At 40.5% G+C, this 18,393-nt stretch overlaps 1 protein-coding gene across 9 annotated transcripts in view; it reads right to left on the reverse strand.

The window, feature by feature from the left end:
* RUNX1T1 (RUNX1 partner transcriptional co-repressor 1) overlaps positions 1-18,393 on the reverse strand; it is a 152,874-nt gene that overhangs the window by 14,501 nt on the left and 119,980 nt on the right. For all 9 annotated transcript variants that reach the window (XM_081204676.1, XM_081204677.1, XM_081204679.1 and 6 more), the window contains 2 exons: positions 8,324-8,392; positions 2,900-3,090 (listed from right to left, as the gene is read on the reverse strand). In XM_081204676.1, the coding sequence (XP_081060802.1) occupies positions 2,900-3,090; positions 8,324-8,392 (260 nt within the window). The remainder of the gene's footprint in view (positions 1-2,899; positions 3,091-8,323; positions 8,393-18,393) is intronic.

Genomic DNA, 18,393 nt, shown 5'->3' on the forward strand with positions numbered 1-18,393 from the left:
GCTACAAAATGCTGTTATATTTTAATTTATGTCATATTTAATTCTTCAGTGGAACAGTTAAGTACTAAAAAATATATGCATATACTTCTTCTCCTAGACTCTCTTCCTGAGAAAACTTTCAGATGTTGAAAATCAATTCCTTTTGTCTCCTCCCTATTCATCTGCTACACATTAAGCTGAAACTCTGGGCACCCAGCGATTCCACAATAGCCTTTCATCTCTGGAGATGCCTGGGACCAATTAAAATCTTACTCTCCCTTAAATAATGGATACGTATTGCAGCATGCCGCTGATTTATCTGCCTGTGATTTTTGCCAGTTCTTTCATGATTGGGCAAGTAGCTAATTTGCATCTTTTAACCCAAGTCACTCTGACGTTACCAGCTCACTGAATACATTAAGGAAAGCATTTCAAACAATTAAGAGCATGTGAATCCTTCACAATAAGACAAATATGTAAAATGTGTCAGCACTACAGACCTCTCCTTAGAAATCTCTAAGTTAGAATTGAATAAATTAATTAAAAGCCATGCTCTCTGAAAGACCTTGTTACATGTAAACGGCTGGCGGGGAGGGGGGAGGTGGGGAGGAGAAAAGACTGTCATAAAAAGGAAGGAATGAAATCTCCCATCAACGTTACACTGAAAGGAATTATACTTAGCATCTGTTTATTGGGGCGGGTTTAATCAAGACTTCCCTTTCTGCATGGGTTTTTAACATTTCTTTATTCTATGAAAAACACAAGAATTCATTTTATCCCAAACATTTCAGAACTGGCTTTCTTTCACTCCTGAGTTCCTGTTAATACAGGGTACCACATGTCCTTATCCCACAAAAATTCAAAGCTTTCGTTGACATGCTGCAGTCTGAACTGAGGTTAAGCACCTTTATATCTAATTTACTCTTTGATTCTATTTTTCTTCCTCCATATGCCCCTAGTCCTTCCCTTTACACATAATCCCTGTGGCTGAAATAATAATTTCTAATTAAGGAAATATTCTCACAACTCTGCTAACATGTTTCCATCTGTGCTCCCCAAGGACAACCCAGCCCTATGCTGACCAATACACAAACACACACACAGACTCCACCTTCCTTTGGAAAAAAAACAATGCCACTTTTAGCCACTGAATAACACTTAAGGGTTTGTTTTTCTGCCAAAAGCTATTTTCATCAGTTTAAAGCTATTTGAAACATCACAACTGGAGTGCTCATACTGTTTTTCATAAAATACACAATTTAATTTGAAGCGTAAAGCAGAGAGAGACTGTGAGCCTAAGACTATGCTCCTAACTCATATTTGCAACACCAGTGTCCTGCACTCTAAACTACTGTTGCATTTCCTTTGGCTATATTTCAGTCCACTGGTGTTTGCATGTGGGTATATATTTATTATTGAGGGGAAAGTAATTTGGCCCTTATAACCCCCACCTCCATTTCTTTAACCTCTGTTATACTTGTTTCCAAACATATATGTTAAGGATCAAAATACATGAGTGATAAACCTTTAATCAGTGCTATTTTTCTTGAAAAAGAGGTGCCAGAGTTCATGATAAACTTCTATCCCTTGTTCTTTTTGAAAGGCAATGGTGCCCAACTAAGAGGTTCCAGTGCTGAACTCCTGTGAGCTCTGGCTGGGGGAAAAGAAAAGAAAAACCCTGCCTTTAATCATTCAATCTTAAGTAAGTTTTTTTTCCAGAACACCCCTCCCCCCGAGCTCAATGGGGGCCGATGCCCCAGTAAGTGTGCTTAGGGATGCAGCCTTGAACTAGCACATTTGCACTTAAGCCTGTGTATCCATAGGCCACACACACACACACACACGTAGGGTTCAAAATTTAATCTCTGGCATTGTACAAATGAAAAAAGGTGGTGCGGTATGTCTGAGAGGGAAGGGGGGAAAAGAGGACTTGTACCTGAGGCTTTGGAAAGCCACCGCCAGCCAGAGCAGTGGACATGATGGCCCCATCAGCTGACACAATACAAGGCAGCTTCCTATGCTCATGTACACTTAAGATACGGAAGGCTGTGTACACTCGATTCACAAAGCTGAAGCCCCATTCAAATTAGTGCTATGCCATATCTTGCCTGATATGTCTAAATAAACTTCACCTCATGCAAAAGATGGTGTTTTCCCACTACCACTGCCTCTTTCTCAGGAGTCTTGAGAAATTCTTTAGTACATTTGTTTTGGGGCAGAGTTTGCACTTACATCTTACTTATGTGGTGACTGAGGGGTGTGTTAATGAGTGTCCTCTTCCATTGTACTGTTATCTCTTGGTGGTCTGCAGCCTTCTCAGCCCCTGCTTCCTCAAAACCCCTAGGCTGAGCTTTCTGTTAAGTGTGAGCACCTGGGAAGGCTGCAGAGCCCACACCATCAGGGAGATGATTTGTAGAATGAAAGAAAGAAAACTCACAAGCACCTTCTGGGCACCTCAAAGTAAGACTCGGAGGAAAGCAGTGGGACAATAGGAAGTGTGGCTAAGCCCTTACTTCCAGGTAGATGTTTTTGGGATTGTAGTCTTAGCCAATGTATGCTCAAGTCACTGGTAGATGACAGACCACTTCCAGTTACAAAAAGGATTTGAGGCAGCAGAACTGGAACCGACCTCACCTTGAGTACTGGAAATCTGCTCCCAATCAAACTAGATAAGGACCATTCACCTAACTCAATTTTTGTCAACTCCTCCTTTTTCTTATTGCTTTCCTCTGCTTAAGACAACGTTCTTGCTTTCTCTTTACAATCAACAGCTTGCCTAGTGCAAAGGCACATGAAAATAAACACGAGGGGAAGAAAACACACTTTGAAAGGGGAACTCAAACACGGGGCAATGGGCCCCACTTAAGCTCATGCTGGGAGTGAATCTGGAGTTGACCTTTTCCGCAGGGGAGGGGCTTACCTCACTAGAATCCTCTTGCTGATTGATCACAGCTAGTGCATCCTCTGTTGCCTGCCGCTTGGCCTCTGCGACCGTGCGTTCCATCTTAGCTCTCTCCGTAGTAATCATATCATGGGCTTTCCGTTCAGCCTCCGACACTGCCTTCTGCAGTTCGGTCATTGCTTGACGTTTTACTTCATTGACTGCTTCCTCTGCAAAGCAAGATACATTTCCCTCAGCTTTACAGGGACATTGAAAGGGTGTTGGTCAAGGGGAAATGGCCCCATGTACTAAGTAGTTAGATCTCTGAAAGTTCTTGAGTGATATTCCTCATGAGGACAAACCTTCGTCAACGAAATGGAACCTAAGTTATGGCGCACCAGTTAGTTAGTTCACAATAATAAAACCATATTGCCGTTACTTAGGTTTGATTTGTTACTGGGTTATGGCCTACTTTCCAATGTACTTACTTAGAGCCAATCAAAACAGACTTTTTGTGTGGTACAGTCCTCTTCAAGGACTATACCACCTCATGGCACATGGGAGGGAATTGCTAGTATTTTGGAGCACTAGCATACCAGAGACATTCTCTGTGGAAAGCTTACATGCCAAGGAGAAAGACTATAGCCTAACTATTTTGCCATCAAAATTTAATATATAGCGTCATCGATGTACTTGGCATGGTACAGGTTTCACAGTTTCCTGCCCCAAGGGGCCTGCAGTCTTGAAATGGAAACAACAAGTGAAGGGAAGGAAACTGAAGCAGAGGTAAACAGGGGAAGGATTGGCTATTATTTCAGGCATTGTCTGAGTTACTGCATGGCAGGGTTTTTAACCCAAAGGCTACATTCCCTCATGGGGAACTTTCTGAGGGCCACATGCCAGTGGGAGGAATTGAGGCAAAAATGGGGAAATGGTTGTAACTCTTACTTTTGTTGTCTACATTCAAGCCACACAAAAATCCAATTAAATGCAAACACACACCTCCAGCTGGGCACAAGCACTCAAGGTGAGAGGTGTAACCTGGCGAAGAAGCACTTGGGTGGTATTCAACCAAGTTTTACTTCAAAGTAGACTTACGGAAAGTACCTTAGGTGTCTTCAATAATTTCAACGGGTCTACTTTAAATAAAACTTATTAGAATACCACCTTATGGTTTTTGTTTTATTGCTAATATGTTTACAGTAGCACCTCGGCTTATGTTACCCTTGGGTAACGTAAACTTTGGGTTGCGAAAGTGGCAAACCCGGAAGTGTTTTGCCGTGCGTGCATGCACAGAAGAACTCTACCGCATCACACACATGCGCAGAAGCGATCCCTTCGGTTGCAGAGACCTTGGGATCCAACCAGAGCTCCGGAACAGATCCTGTCCACAACCGGAGGTACCACTGTACTGTTCTTTCTTCTTTATAAAAATTAAATTTATCACTCACTTGTCACTAAGCAGGTCTTTAAGTGACTTACACTGAAGAACATATACAGAAATACATCAGAAAATAGAAAACAAGAAAACACACACATAAACATTTATATTCTATACTGTGTGTGTGTGAATAAAATATCATGCCAATAATAATAATAATAATAATAATAATAATAATAATAATAATAATAATAACAACAACAGTGTTAGTCATCTAGGAAGTAGAAATTCCGAAAGGCAGCATGTGATGCCCTAAAGATTAGCAAATCTGTGATGAAGTGCTGTGTAGTCCACAAAATCTTATTTCATAATAAGTTTGTTAGCATTTAAGGGGTCACAGGACTCTTTATTGTTCCAGACAAGCATGTGCTCAAATGCATAACTGCACTAGGGCTATAGAGTAATGTGAGGATGGTTACAATGCCTTAGATCTACATTATCTAACATAATGCAGTCTGCTTTTCCACACTGGATAATATGACTTGTCATCAGCGAGCCAGTGGGGTTTATGGTGGGGTTTTTTGGATGCAAGAGAAGTGAAAGATTTCACGTGTTCAACTGACAACTGAAACAAGTGATTTCTTTCCTTTTTAAAAACTCAACTACTCTAATTAACAAGGAAACTATCCTCCCCTTGATTTAGTGTATCTCATTTTCATCTTTATTCAAAGCAAAATGACAATGATTAATTGAAAATTTAATAAGCAGTAATTATTAACTTGGCAAACCTAGTACCAATTAACACTCTATTAAAACTAATTATGACATGTTTCATTCAAGTGTTTGCTCTTAATTGTTTCACCCACTTAAGAAGCACCTTAATTAAATGTTCTGTTTAATTAAAAACATAAGATTCCTAATAAAAATGTTTTACTGTAGAATAAAAATATTAGAGTTACAAATGTTCGGTGGTTACAGCGCGATGTAGAGTATCCCAGAGAACTATAAATTTAGTTCTCTTTACCTTCAGCTATCATTTCTCTTAACCTGTGAGGTTTCTGAGCTTAGAGGACAGCTAAGGTTAAGGCTGAAATTCTAAACAGTTTCTAGAAAGCAAATTCCATTGAGCTCAATGGGACTTACTTTTGAATAAACATATAGGATTGTGCTTTTAATCAAATAGGCTAGGATCCAGGGATGCTTCCCAGGTGTAATTCAAGGGTTGCTTGTACCCACTGGGATTCTTGACTGCCCCCTTCCCAGAAAAACATGTTCCACACCCTAGTGCCATATCACAACTGCCTATGAAACTGCTCTCAGGTTAACAAAGAGTTTGATCTGTGAGTAGGGGCGGAGTTTAAAAAAAAACTTTGGCAGGTACATAATACAGGTTACACAGTTCTTTGCCATATATTTTATTAGAGCAATTCCATTCGAAACCAAACATCCGAATCATTTTAATATCCCCAACGTTATTGTCAAAATCCCCATTTAAGTGAGGCTAGCGCCGCCTCACTTCTACATTTTTCTTAATAGACTGAAACGCACGCTAAAACATGTTAAGATAGATCATAAAATACATTTATTAAAAGATATCTGTTTTCCAGAGAGATGTGTTTAATCTGAAAATTCCTGGAGAAGAAACCATAATATTTTACAGGGGGAAATTTTAGAGGGAAAAGGTATGCCTTAATTTTTATGAGAGTTAAAAATATGCCCTCACATTACCCTCCCATAAATGAGGGGGATGGGGAGAGAGGAATCAGACTGTGCAGCTATGCAAGACAGGGACTAATTTACTTTGAATATTCAAGGTGAATTACAATTCTATCTAAGTGGCAACAGGACAATAATTTTTGCTTACGATCAAAGCTGCAGCTTGACTAATTGTATATGCAAATAAGGCAATTTATATTTAAATTATGCATTCCTATTCTAGTCCCACCGGCACACACAGATCAGCAAAGAGAATTGGTAGGACATTTGCAAGATGCTTGAATATTTATTACCAACTGCAAACATTCTCTGATCCCTTGAAAAGAAATATATGAAGACAAACCCACAGATGCAAATTTTATTGTCATTTTCATATATATTTTTAAAGAAGACACAATCTTAAATACTTGCCTTTTATCTCACGAAGCACAGTTACCAATGAACATAGTTTTTTTAAAAAACAAATCTATTATCTCTAACACTTTGTCTGAACTGGGGGAAGGGATTAAAAATCATCAAATGTTAGTCCTAGGGATGGGTACATCTATTTCAAGTCCATGTCAGTTTTGTGCTTTGGATGTGTTTTAAATGCATGGTGTGCACATAGCCTGGTGTGAGGCACACTGGGTCCTTGAAAAGGCCGTAAAGTCTTGCCTCTTTCCAGCATAGCTTTTGCAGTTCAAGAGCTAAAATGCTATGGACACCCCCGTGAAATGAGAAGATGCATTAGAGGACTTTGGAGGATTGGGCTCATTGCAAATTTAGAGGACATCTTAAAAGCTCTCCTCTCTTCTCTGGGAGGAGACAGAGAGTGCTGTTCATGCAGCTGTGCTGCCATGCTTTCACCGCTAAGCAAGGCTGCTCTCAGATGATGATCAGTGCCTCCACTGCTGAGAAGATCCTGTTTGTCTGCAGGAGTGGGGCAGAGAGAGTGCTTACACTTTCCCTGGTTGAGGGACATGAGATGAGGAGATGCATGACATCATGAGCATATCAAGACAGGCAGCCTTCCTAGTCCCATGATGGTGGTATGCATGGAAGTTATAATATTACAAGTCTTGGTTGGAACTTGCGAAAAGTCTTCCTCCATACCTGTCTAGCAGCCACTGCTGTTGATGTGGAGACTCTGCAGACAATCCACAGAGTGCTGCTTACAAATTTTAGTGCCCGTGCTTGGCTATAATTATGAAGTGGCCCCTTAGAATTAGGGCTAATTGCATTCTGTAAAACATATAAGCTGGTGACAGTGTTTGGATTTAAGATGCTGGCAGAACGGCTGTGTATACTAATGAGCTAATGAAGTGCAATAATTTGCCCGAGGAGAAAGGAAAAGACAGAGATTCTTGTCAGACTAGCCTACTCACAAGAGCTTAAGATGGAGGATAAGATGTCGTGCTAAGAGGACAAGAAGAAAGGATCCTATCCTACACTGTTCTCACACTTTGCCTTCAAGGAACTTAAGGTGGTATTCTACTCTGGGTGACTAACCACTCCCAACCTCACAACATCCCCATGAGAGATAATGAATAGTTTAACTCTAGCCTTTCTCTCTCTGCCTCTGGTACTGATACTATTTGCTTGGTCATTTATTCCTGAGGCTTGAGACCAGGTGTGGGAAACCTCTGGCCCTCCAGAAGTTACTAAAATACAACTCCGAACAGCTCCAGGAAGCATAGTCAGTGGTCATGGATAATAGGAGTTGTAGTTCAGCAGCATCTGAAGGGCTAAAAGTTCTCCACACATGCTCTACTACATCAAGGTTGTTCAAATGTCCCCCCCCCCTTAAGCCCATCCCTTTTTAGAAGCTGCTGGGATTATTAGCAAAGTCTTAACTGAGGCAGCATATATTGTCTCACCTGGTCTGGAGGTGTGGCTTGTGCCTATTATGCAATGCCTTCCCACTGCTACAAGCCAACTTACAAGCACTTCCATCCGAAGTGTAAGAACATGCCAATAGTAAGAGGCACATCTTGCAAATACAATACAATGACTTCTAGGCAGGCCCAGCTTCCCAAATTCTATTTGACTTCTCAATGCTAACCCATTAGAAAAATCATGTGTGTCAATGTTCAAGAATGAACTGTAGCTTTTCCACAAGGAAATGTGAAACAAGCCCTGAAAATGATCTGTTTATTATCTGGGTTTCTTTCTTTCTTTAAAAAAAATTCCATATTGACATCTCCTTATCTTCAGACATAGATGCTGCTCTAATTAAAACAGTTCTGGTGTTCTGATCTGTTCCAGTTTAACACTATTAACTGAAACTTTGGCTTATTAGTAGCACCCCTTTTATTCTTTATATCAGAACATTAACAAATGCACACAGCTGCCAAATTGCTAGGCTCGTATTTTTAAGCAATTCTTACCAGCTTTCTTCCAGATCTCCTCTGGCACATATCCAGAAGCAGGCCTGTGAAGGAATTCTCGATGTGAGTCTATAGGAAGGAGGGGTGGGGGGATAAGGGGAGGAAAAGAAGAAAAAGTAGTATAATAAGTAATGGTTAAACAGGAATTTTTTTTAATGCCCTCTCTCTTTGATGCTTCAGTCAAGGGAGTGAAAATATAACCTTTATATAAAATGCAGAGGACAATAAAGCCATTACTCCCACATCATTTAAAGAAGAGATCAATCGGTTCATTAAATTGATCTGTCAGAACGCTCTTCTTCCCTAATATAAGGCCTGCCAACTGAAAGATGCTTCATACCTCTCCTTTCACTTTCATTTGTAGATAAACTCTTAAAAAAACAACAACCAAGGGTGAAAAATACAATATGGTATACTTGAAGATCTATTGGGGGGGATGGGACTCTGTTGTTCCTTGAGCTCTTAGCTGCAGTATTACAAAATAAAATCAGCTAATATTTTCCTCCCTGATCTCAAGAAGAGACAGGGACTCCAACATACAAAATATGAGTTTTGCGACTGGGTCCCATTAAAAGGCAAGGATGGCAAATATCTACGAACGCAAAACAAAAGTGGGAGTCAAAGTTCTTGATTTCTTCATACGAAAGCCCCCGGTTGGAAAAAGCTGCAAATTCATTGGGTTTTATCTGATGGTGATTCTTCACAAGTGGAAAGCAGTTTTGCTTGAGCAATAGATCGACGTTTTTTTTGGGGGGGGGCAATACTGCAGCTCCCCAGGCCTTCTGAAAAGCTGCTTCTAAGGGTTGGGGGGCAGTAGTGGATATGGCAGTCGGCAAGAGGGACTGGCAAAAAAACAAGGGCTCCACCTGCCAAAGTGGAAGTGCATTCTGTGAGCACAGGGTGCGCTCCAGATATTAGAATAGTACTGTTGGAAGGGACCATTAGGGCTATCTAGTCTAACCCCCTGTAATGCAGGAATCTTTTGTTGCAGTGCAGCTCCCACCAACCCTACCATTGGCAATGCTAACTGGGAGCTTGAAGTTGTGGTCCAGAAACATCTGGAAGGCACTGCATTGGCTGTCCCTGTGCCAACACAAAACTGCAGCCAGATAGTCAGCAGTTCAAAGAATAGAGTCACTTTTAGATTTGAAAGCTGTTGGATAATCAGTATTTTTTTTTGTAAGGCATGATGAAGAATTAAGGTGGTGGAATGCTCCAGTCTTATTTTCCTATTGACAGTTCATGGAGAAGTAGATGACTTTTTGGACAATACCATTGCAGGGTGTTCCCTTAACTCTCCGGGGGAGATTTAGGGGATGGCATGCATGGGGCGAGGAGACAGGGAAAGTCCTCTTACATTAGCAGTATTATTTAGTTGAATACCATCTTAAATGTGGGTGTTATCTCAACAAAATTCCAGTCTTGAAAATACTGTCCTTTAGTTCCTATGTTGTGGTTTGGAAGAAAAAGTGTTATCGTTTGTTTTGCAAGCAGGCAAAATAAAGAAAGAAAATGTTTGAAACAAGGACATTAAACCACTAGCAACTCTAATCATATGCATTATCAGTTAAATAGTATTTCAATGCCAAGACAACTTCATATCTGAAGTACAGTAAGTCAGCGCAGTAGGTATCCCCAGCTCTCACAATGCCTGCTTGCTACCATAATTTTTTCTAGCAGCAGGTCAAAATAATATCATGGCATGGCAATATACTGAATTGGCTACTGATGGTCCCTTCCATTCTCTTTCTAATCATGTGCAAACATCAAAAAATATTAGTTATTCTAGAGTAAAGAATAAAGCATTCTTTATTTCAGAATGAATAAACCCAATAATGAGGTGAAAACACTCAAACAAGAAGCAGATCACTTGATTAATTTCTCTATGTTCCCCAGAAGAAAAGGGATTTATATCTGAATGCAGATCGCAGATGATATAAAGCAGGGAGATAAATCACATCTGTTGAATCTGGCAGGTTTAACAATACAGTCCACAGTAAGCTTCACATGTGGCAGTCAGAGAAGAGACCACCTTACAAGTCCATTAATCACTTGGGGTGAGATTTAAGCTCACTGAAATCTATGGCAAAGCAGCCATTAACTTCAGTAGACCATTTGCTGTTCTGCAAAGGAAGGAATATGAAACCTGAGCTTCCCTTGAAGGCCTTTAGAACATTCTGAATATTGAAGCAGTGCTGGCTCCAGGTGCCCTCTGCTGGGCCATTTCCTCCATCGTTGGGCCAAGGTTAGTTTACCTGGCAACAACGGGCAGCATTCAAAGCAGTACAGGTGACGGCATCTAGCCATGATTAAAATTTGCCCCAGAGCAATGCTATGTAGCTGGGAAATGAGAAAAAGTGGCTAGATCTTCTTAGAGAGAGCTGGGCTGGATTTTTTCAAAAGGAGAAGGTGAGGGCAGGTGCCAGCAGCAAGGTAAAGATGCTGGGGCCAATGCAATTGCCCAAGGATGCTATCAGTGACTCTGCAAAAGAAGATGAAGCTGCACTGCAAAGGTAGAAAAATACACACAGAACCTTCCATTTTGCTTTTAACTAGTTGTTATAATCATGATGGGATACAAAATCCAAAACTTAAATCTTCAAATGGTTGAGGCAATGCTAACTATATTCATGTTTATGCTTTGGAGACTACCAGCAGTGGCCAGTGTGGTGGGGCAGAACCATTAAGTTGCCCTCCTGATACTGGCGTCACTATGGCTTACCTGGGTCTGACAAGGGTGGAGCAGAGCGATGGCAAGGAGAAAGTTGAGCATTTGCGCTGGTGGAGCCAATCCAGCAGCTTGCCACTGCCCTGCACCATCCAGAAAAGATATAGAGAGACCAATGTTGGGAGACAGAGTCCATGTCTCTGCTTCAACACACCAGTTGCTATAGGATGCTGCAGGTGAGGAGCAGGATCAAGGGTTGCAGTACACTACAACCAAACATTTGCTGTTCTGTCCTTGGTACATTCCCTTGCTGTGTATTAAGCCCAAGGGCAGCAAGCCATGCAACAATCCCCTTATTTTCACTATGGCTTTTCCACATGATAACAATGTTAATAAAAAATGAAATGAGAAATGCTGTGCTGGCTTGTTTAGCTACGCAAGAGTAAAAAGTAAACGGAATTCAATGACATCATTGACCGGATTGCCAGCTAATTGGTGCAATTTCCAAGCACAAAGATCAATCAAGCTCATATTCCAACCACAATTCACATAGATAATGTAGCCAAGTCTCTGCAAAAGAATTAAATCAAGATCTTATAAAAGATTTCCATAGGGTTTAATTTAAAAATAAAAAAACCTGGAGAGGGAAGTATGCCGTAAAGAATGATGAAAATAATAAGAAACATATTCTTAAATCCTTAAAAAAAATTATTTAAGTGGATAAGATGAAAATAGTCTGGGTGGCTTTCTGTGTTGTGAGACACGTCTCCATAGTTGTAGAACAGGAAGTGAGCAAAAGCTTCTATAAAGACTCAGCGTCGTAGCAATCATTCTTTCAAGCCAAAGAGTTATGAAATCTGAAAGAATGGAAGGAAAATTGTTTCAGTCTTGTTTCCCTTGAGGTTATTGACAGAGTGTTTGGCACTGTGAAGACTACAACATATTGTTTAGATTGCTGCCCATCTTGCCTGGCTAGTTGAGCTTAAAGGGCTATGGGGTGAAACATCATAAGGAGAGAGTTCCTCCTCAGTTAAAGGAACTGATAATCTACCAATCTTGAAGAAACTACACAGGAATGATTTAGCCAGCTGTCTAAGACATTCTCTTTTATCAGAGGATAGCTGAATGTGTGGTGAAGACCAGCACTTGGGTGACACATCTTCCTTCAATCTCTTCCAGTAAAACTTCTGGCCTTGTTATGTGACTGAGGATCCCTGCGGGGATTATTTGTGTCTGGAAGTTGACAGAGAGAACTCTTCCTTCTTGATAATCCCTGGACTTTGAGGTCCTTTGTATAAGGAGAACATGTCATTCTGTAAATCCACCTTGAAAAGCTAGTAGGAGCGTCAGATTTCTCTAGAATGGTTTCATGCTTCTAGACTGGAATGCATTCAAGGAATCCCCAATTGGTGATGCTAGCTCAGCCACTTAAAAAGCAGAGACATCACCTTGCCAACAAAGGTCCATATAGTAAAAGCTATGGTTTCCTCAGAAGTGATGTATGGAAGTGAGAGCTGGACCATAAAGTGAGAGCTGGGCCATAAGAAGGCTGACCGCCAAAGAATTGATGCTTTTGAATTATGGTGCTAGAGGAGACTCTTGAGAGTCCTATGGACTGCAAGAAGATAAAACCTATCCATTCTGAAGGAAATCAGCCCTGAGTGCTCACTGGAAGGACAGATCCTGAAGCTGAGACTCCAAGACTTTGGCCACCTCATGAGAAGAGAAGACTCCCTGGAAAAGACCCTGATGTTGGGAAAGATGGAGGGCACAAGGAGAAGGGGACGACAGAGGACGAGATGGTTGGATCGTGTTCTCGAAGCTACCAGCATGAGTTTGACCAAACTGCGGGAGGCAGTAGAAGACAGGAGTGCCTGGCGTGCTCTGGTCCATGGGGTCACGAAGAGTCGGACATGACTAAACTACTAAACAACAACAAGCTCAGCCACTTGGCGGCTGGCATGGTGTTCCACTGGACTCAGTTGTATCACTGATGCTCCTTAACATGAAGCCACAAAGAGAGAGATAATCTGAAATTTTGAAATTGGGTGTCAACCAATATGGCGATGACATCCAGATCTCTGTTTATTTAAATAAGTATCCAGCGACAGCTGCCTCAGTTCTAAACCAGTATTTGCAGGTTGCAGTCAGCTAAGTAAGGTTAAACAGACTGAAACTGAATGAAGACAAAATTAAGGAAATGCTGGAAGTGCTTCTTGGGATAGATAAACTGGCAATTTATCTGTCTGACCAGGTTAAGAGCCTAGGGTTCTTCTGAACTCTCTTTTATTTCTGGAAAGACAAGTATCAGCAATGGCCAGGAGTACCTACTATCAATTTAAGGTGCTACACAGATAGGCAGTTTCCTGGAGAAGATGGATACTGTCATGCTAGTACATCCTTATGGCATACCTAGGATTGATTACTATAATGTGCTTTATGAGAGACAGTCCTTGAAGATAGCAGACTTGAAAGCTTTAATTGGCATATGTTGCCCATTCTATGGTTAGTTTGTGGGCTGTCTTAAGCTCTGGAATGGTAAAATATAAACATTTTAAATAAATCCCTGTTTAATTAAAGTGTTATTTCAAGTAAATGAAATATAAAAATGCATTAGAAAAAGAGACATGTTTGCTTATCCACTAAAAGTTACACATGATCCAATGCAACTTTGGCAGGATTTTGTCGCTTTATAACTATTGCTGGATTGTAGCCACCAAGAACAATAAAAAGAATTTCTTGGGTATAAAAGAAAATGACATTTTCAAAGTCATATCTGAAAAAAACAACTAAGGTACTAAAAGGAAGGGACTAGAAGAAGGAATTTTAATTTCTGGAACAACGCCAGATTTACTACTTTGCAAATGTCAACAGCATGCAGAGAAAGGAAGGGACACTGATTTTTTCCCTAACTGAAGTACTAGACCAACTGTTTGCAGATATTAACCCAAGACTATGTGCAGAGTTAGAGAAACAAAATGAGAAGAAAACAGTATCATAAAAGAATTGTGGTGGAGTTTAGCACACCGTAATGCAATGTCAAGGATGAACATTCGGAAAGAAATTAAAGGAATGAGCCAATTCACAAGATCATAACAAATTGAGGTGTAAAAATAAAAATAGAGACTGTCTCTTAAATTAGGTAAATAACACAACACCCGTATTGTAGCTAGAAGACCTGCTTTTATAAGAAGGAAAATATCCATCTCTTCATATACTTGGCTTATTGTCAAAGTGATGTAAAGTTTTTCATGTATACAGCGTAGGAGATTAATCAACCTTGATATCAGGAACAATTCATAAATTGTAGAAAACCTGTCAAGCTGCTTGTAAAGTTCAGCAAGTACAAAAAAGCATTTTGGGATTCTGCAGATCATCGGGGAGATTGGATGCAACAGAAATAAACAGTGCTGTAAGCATAGAAAGGGAAAGGGCATTTTTGACAGCTGAAACAAGATACAAAGTACACTAGAAAAATGAAACCCATGTCCAGTCATTATACTTGCCTCCATCACTTCAAGGTGCAAGATAGCAACTCAAGGCTTAGAAACTAGCCCTGCTTCATCCTTATGTTATTGTTTATGTTTTAATTAAATTAATTATAAATCGCTGCATTCTCAATGTAGTTTACAACATTTAAGAAGGCCGAAGGCCGTAATAATAGTAATTTAAAATAATACTAATATAACCACAACATCACATTTTTACACTCCCCAAAAGACCCTGAGCAAGGAACTAATCACATCAATTAATAGACAAGCAAACTGACAAAAAAAGTTTTAAGATTTTTCTCTGCATTTACAATCACTGGATAATTTCAATGTTTTCCCCAGTTTCTAATTTTTTCAAACTTTCCCATTCAGTTCTCCATGCTTCCTCAGCAAGTAGCAGTTGTCTTGAAAATTCATCAGTATTTTAGTGTGAAATCTGTCTCTATATATACTTTTCTGCAGTTTTGACTATTATATATGTTTTTCAGAACACCTTCCTGCAATATAATGCATTTTTGTATGTAATTTCCACCAAAGTAAGCATTCCATGCACCCCCCCTCAACATATTCATTTTTATACAGATTGGCTGCAGAACTGCACCGCAAAATTCAACTTTTGAAGGGCAATTGTGTTTTGAAAGGAGGATGCTAGTTCCTCTAAGTAATATTTGTGCAAGTGAATCAGCTGCCTAGATTCAAAAGAGTCAAGTAATCTGTTGCCAAGATAGCTCCATGTGTATGTAAGAGTTTTATAGTGTTAGTTTTCAAATTATGTCTCTCTCTGACTCACCTGTCCATCATACCATATAGAAAACAAAAAAAGATGCAGGACTGTAGCTCAGCACATGCTATGCATACATCAATCCAAAGCCCATTTCATGATATCTCCACATTAGGGCTGTTTGCAAACCTGGCGATCTGTTGCTGCCAGTCAGTGTAGATAAGACTGAGCTAAATGGACCAAAGGTAAGACTTGGTATGAGGGACGCAGGTGGCGCTGTGGGTTAAACCACAGAGCCTAGGACTTGCCGATCAGAAGGTCAGCGGTTCGAATCCCAGCGACAGGGTTAGCTCCCATTGCTCGGTCCCTGCTCCTGCCAACCTAGCAGTTCAAAAGCACATCAAAGTGCAAGTAGATAAATACTTCCTCTGGCGGGAAGGTAAACGACGTTTCCTTGTGCTGCTCTGGTTCCGCCAGAAGCGGCTTAGTCATGCTGGCCACATGACCCGGAAGCTGTACGCCGGCTCCCTTGGCCAATAAAGCGAGATGAGCGCCGCAACCCCAGAGTCGGTCACGACTGGACCTAATGGTCAGGGGTCCTTTTACCTTTACCTTTAAGACTTGGTATGAGGTAGGTTCTTACATTCCTAGCTTCCTAAGAAACCTTCAATAGTAACTCAGCCAGTTGTGTTTACTATGCCACAAGATATATAAAAAGAAATTCCTTTTTAAGAGGATGATCAAACATTATTCATAATGTTAAACATCCTCCTACAAAGTGGCTGAATAAAGTGATAGATTATTTACATGATTGCCCATCATTTCCCATCAAGTGAGTCCTAAGTGTGAGCGTTTCTAAGTGGTGTTTTTCAGGACTGAAACAATTTTACTCTCCTACCTTCCATGCAAATTTTTAAGCACTTATTTTATTTGACACAACAATGGACCAAGCCAATTTTAAATGCCCGAAATAGCTTTACCTAACATATATGCAGATGTGAGTAGTGCATAGAAATGTCAAGTATCTAGTATAATGCACATAAATGTTTATTGGATTTTCTTGTTATTTTGAAACAAGTGTGCGAGGAGTATTTCAATTATTGTGTTTTCAGAGTTATTTTTTTGAGTGGGGGGGGTTGTTTCAAAATGTAACGTGTTTGCTGTTTTTAACAATATTTGGGCCTACATGAGTTATTCTGAGATTCATATAAAGACGATTTGTTTTGAATCAGACTATTGGCCTACCTAGTCTAGTATTGCCAACTCTAGCAGAGGTTCTCCAAAGTTTCAGACAGAGAAATCTCATACTCCTCCTACTCTAATTACTTTTAATAGACAATGATAGGGACTTGACACAGTACAGTGGTACCTTGGTTCTCAAACGGCTTAGTTGTCAAACAAATTGGCTCCTGAACACTGCAAACCCGGAAGTAAGTGTTCTGGTTTACGAACGTTTTTGGGAAGCTGAACGTCCGACGTGGCTTCCGCTTGAGTACAGGAAGCTCCTGCAGCCAATCGGAAGCCACACCTTGGTTTTTGAACGGTTTGGGGCATCAAATGGACTCCTGGAATGGGTTAGGTTTGAGAATACCACTGTATTCTCTTCATGCAGCTGCTATGGCCCCTCATCTCAGTGCAGTTTTATATTAGGAAGGTCATAACTGATAAAAGTGCTCTGCATACGAGAACACCATGAGAATCATCTATTTGCTTTTTAGTTATTGAAACTGAAAACTCGAGCAAAGGGAATCAAGTTGCATCCGTGGAAGACTGTTCTACCCAGAGCAAAGGTTTGTACATGTGTGCACAGAATTCTGTGAGCAGTATTTTTCTTTTTTTCCATTCATGGTCCTCTGGATTAGAATCATCATAGTGACTGAAAATGGGCTGATTATAACTATAGTCAAAACTAATCTTCAGAATAGGTACTAATATAAATCATAAAGGGGGGAAAGACGCAACAGCGTAACAGATGGTTCTCCCCTCCCCCCCACAAAGCTACTGGAGATGACAAGCTGGTAATTTTTACAGGGTGGATTAGCTCATTAAAAATGACAAAGGGGGATCTCTGACATCTGAAATACAGAGAACACACAAAAGCAATATTTATATTTTGTGATGGCCTTGATTAAAGTTTTTTTTTTTTAAAAAAATGACTATGGCCATGATCCCTCAGTTCCTCTGTTGGCTGGAGAAGTACCTACTGCAACAGTGTACCAGTTACACTTGAGGCCATATTCAATTGTTGGCCTGCCTTCCTCTCGACCACAACCACACTGACTTGGCATTACTCCTCTAATGTTAAACTGCACAATTTAAAAGATAATACAGAATGAATATATTCATTGCTTTTCTCAGGAGAGACTTGGTACCAGGATTTAAACAAAAACCACAGAAGAATGGCACACACTTGGCAAAGGTTTTACCATTCTGCAAGTCGAAACAGAAATGTTTAAGCAAGACCAGAATGGCATCCAAAGTTGTCATATTGGCTACCAGTTTCCACTCTCTGTTTTTTTTAGTACTTTTCTGTTCCATATACAGTCAAACCTTGATTTCTGAATGGCTTAGTTGCCGAACAAATTGGCTCCTGAACGCCGCAAACCCGGAAGTAAGTGTTCCAGTTTGTGAACGTTTTTCAGAAGCCGAACGTCCGATGCGGCTTCCTCTTGAGTACAGGAAGCTCCTGCAGCCAATATGAAGCTGTGCCTTGGTTTTCAAATGGTTTCAGGAGTTGAATGGACTCCCAGAACGGATTAAGTTAACCAAGGTACCTCTGTACAGGCTTATATGCCTAATTCAAGTAAGCAGATGAAGCTGAAGCTGCATTTCAGTACCACTTCCCCTTCCATTGGTGATTTTAAAGAAAGGGAGAAACAACAACAAAAATAGAAGGACTGAGAGAAAGCAGGATTGGGGAGAGAAACATTCTAAGGAGCACTGCATTGTAAAAAAATATATGAACTCTTTTCAGTTTGGAGGAGACTCTTGAGAGTCCCATGGACTGCAAGAAGATCAAACCTATCCATTCTTAAGGAAACCAGCCCTGAGTGCTCACTGGTAGGACAGATCCTGAAGCTGAGGCTCCAATACTTTGGCCACCTCATGAGAAGAGAAGACTCCCTGGAAAAGACACTGATGTTGGGAAAGATGGAGGGCACAAGGAGAAGGGGACGACAGAGGATGAGAT

Source organism: Podarcis bocagei, assembly GCF_964188305.1.
Source record: "Podarcis bocagei genome assembly, chromosome: 8".
NCBI lineage: Eukaryota > Metazoa > Chordata > Lepidosauria > Squamata > Lacertidae > Podarcis > Podarcis bocagei.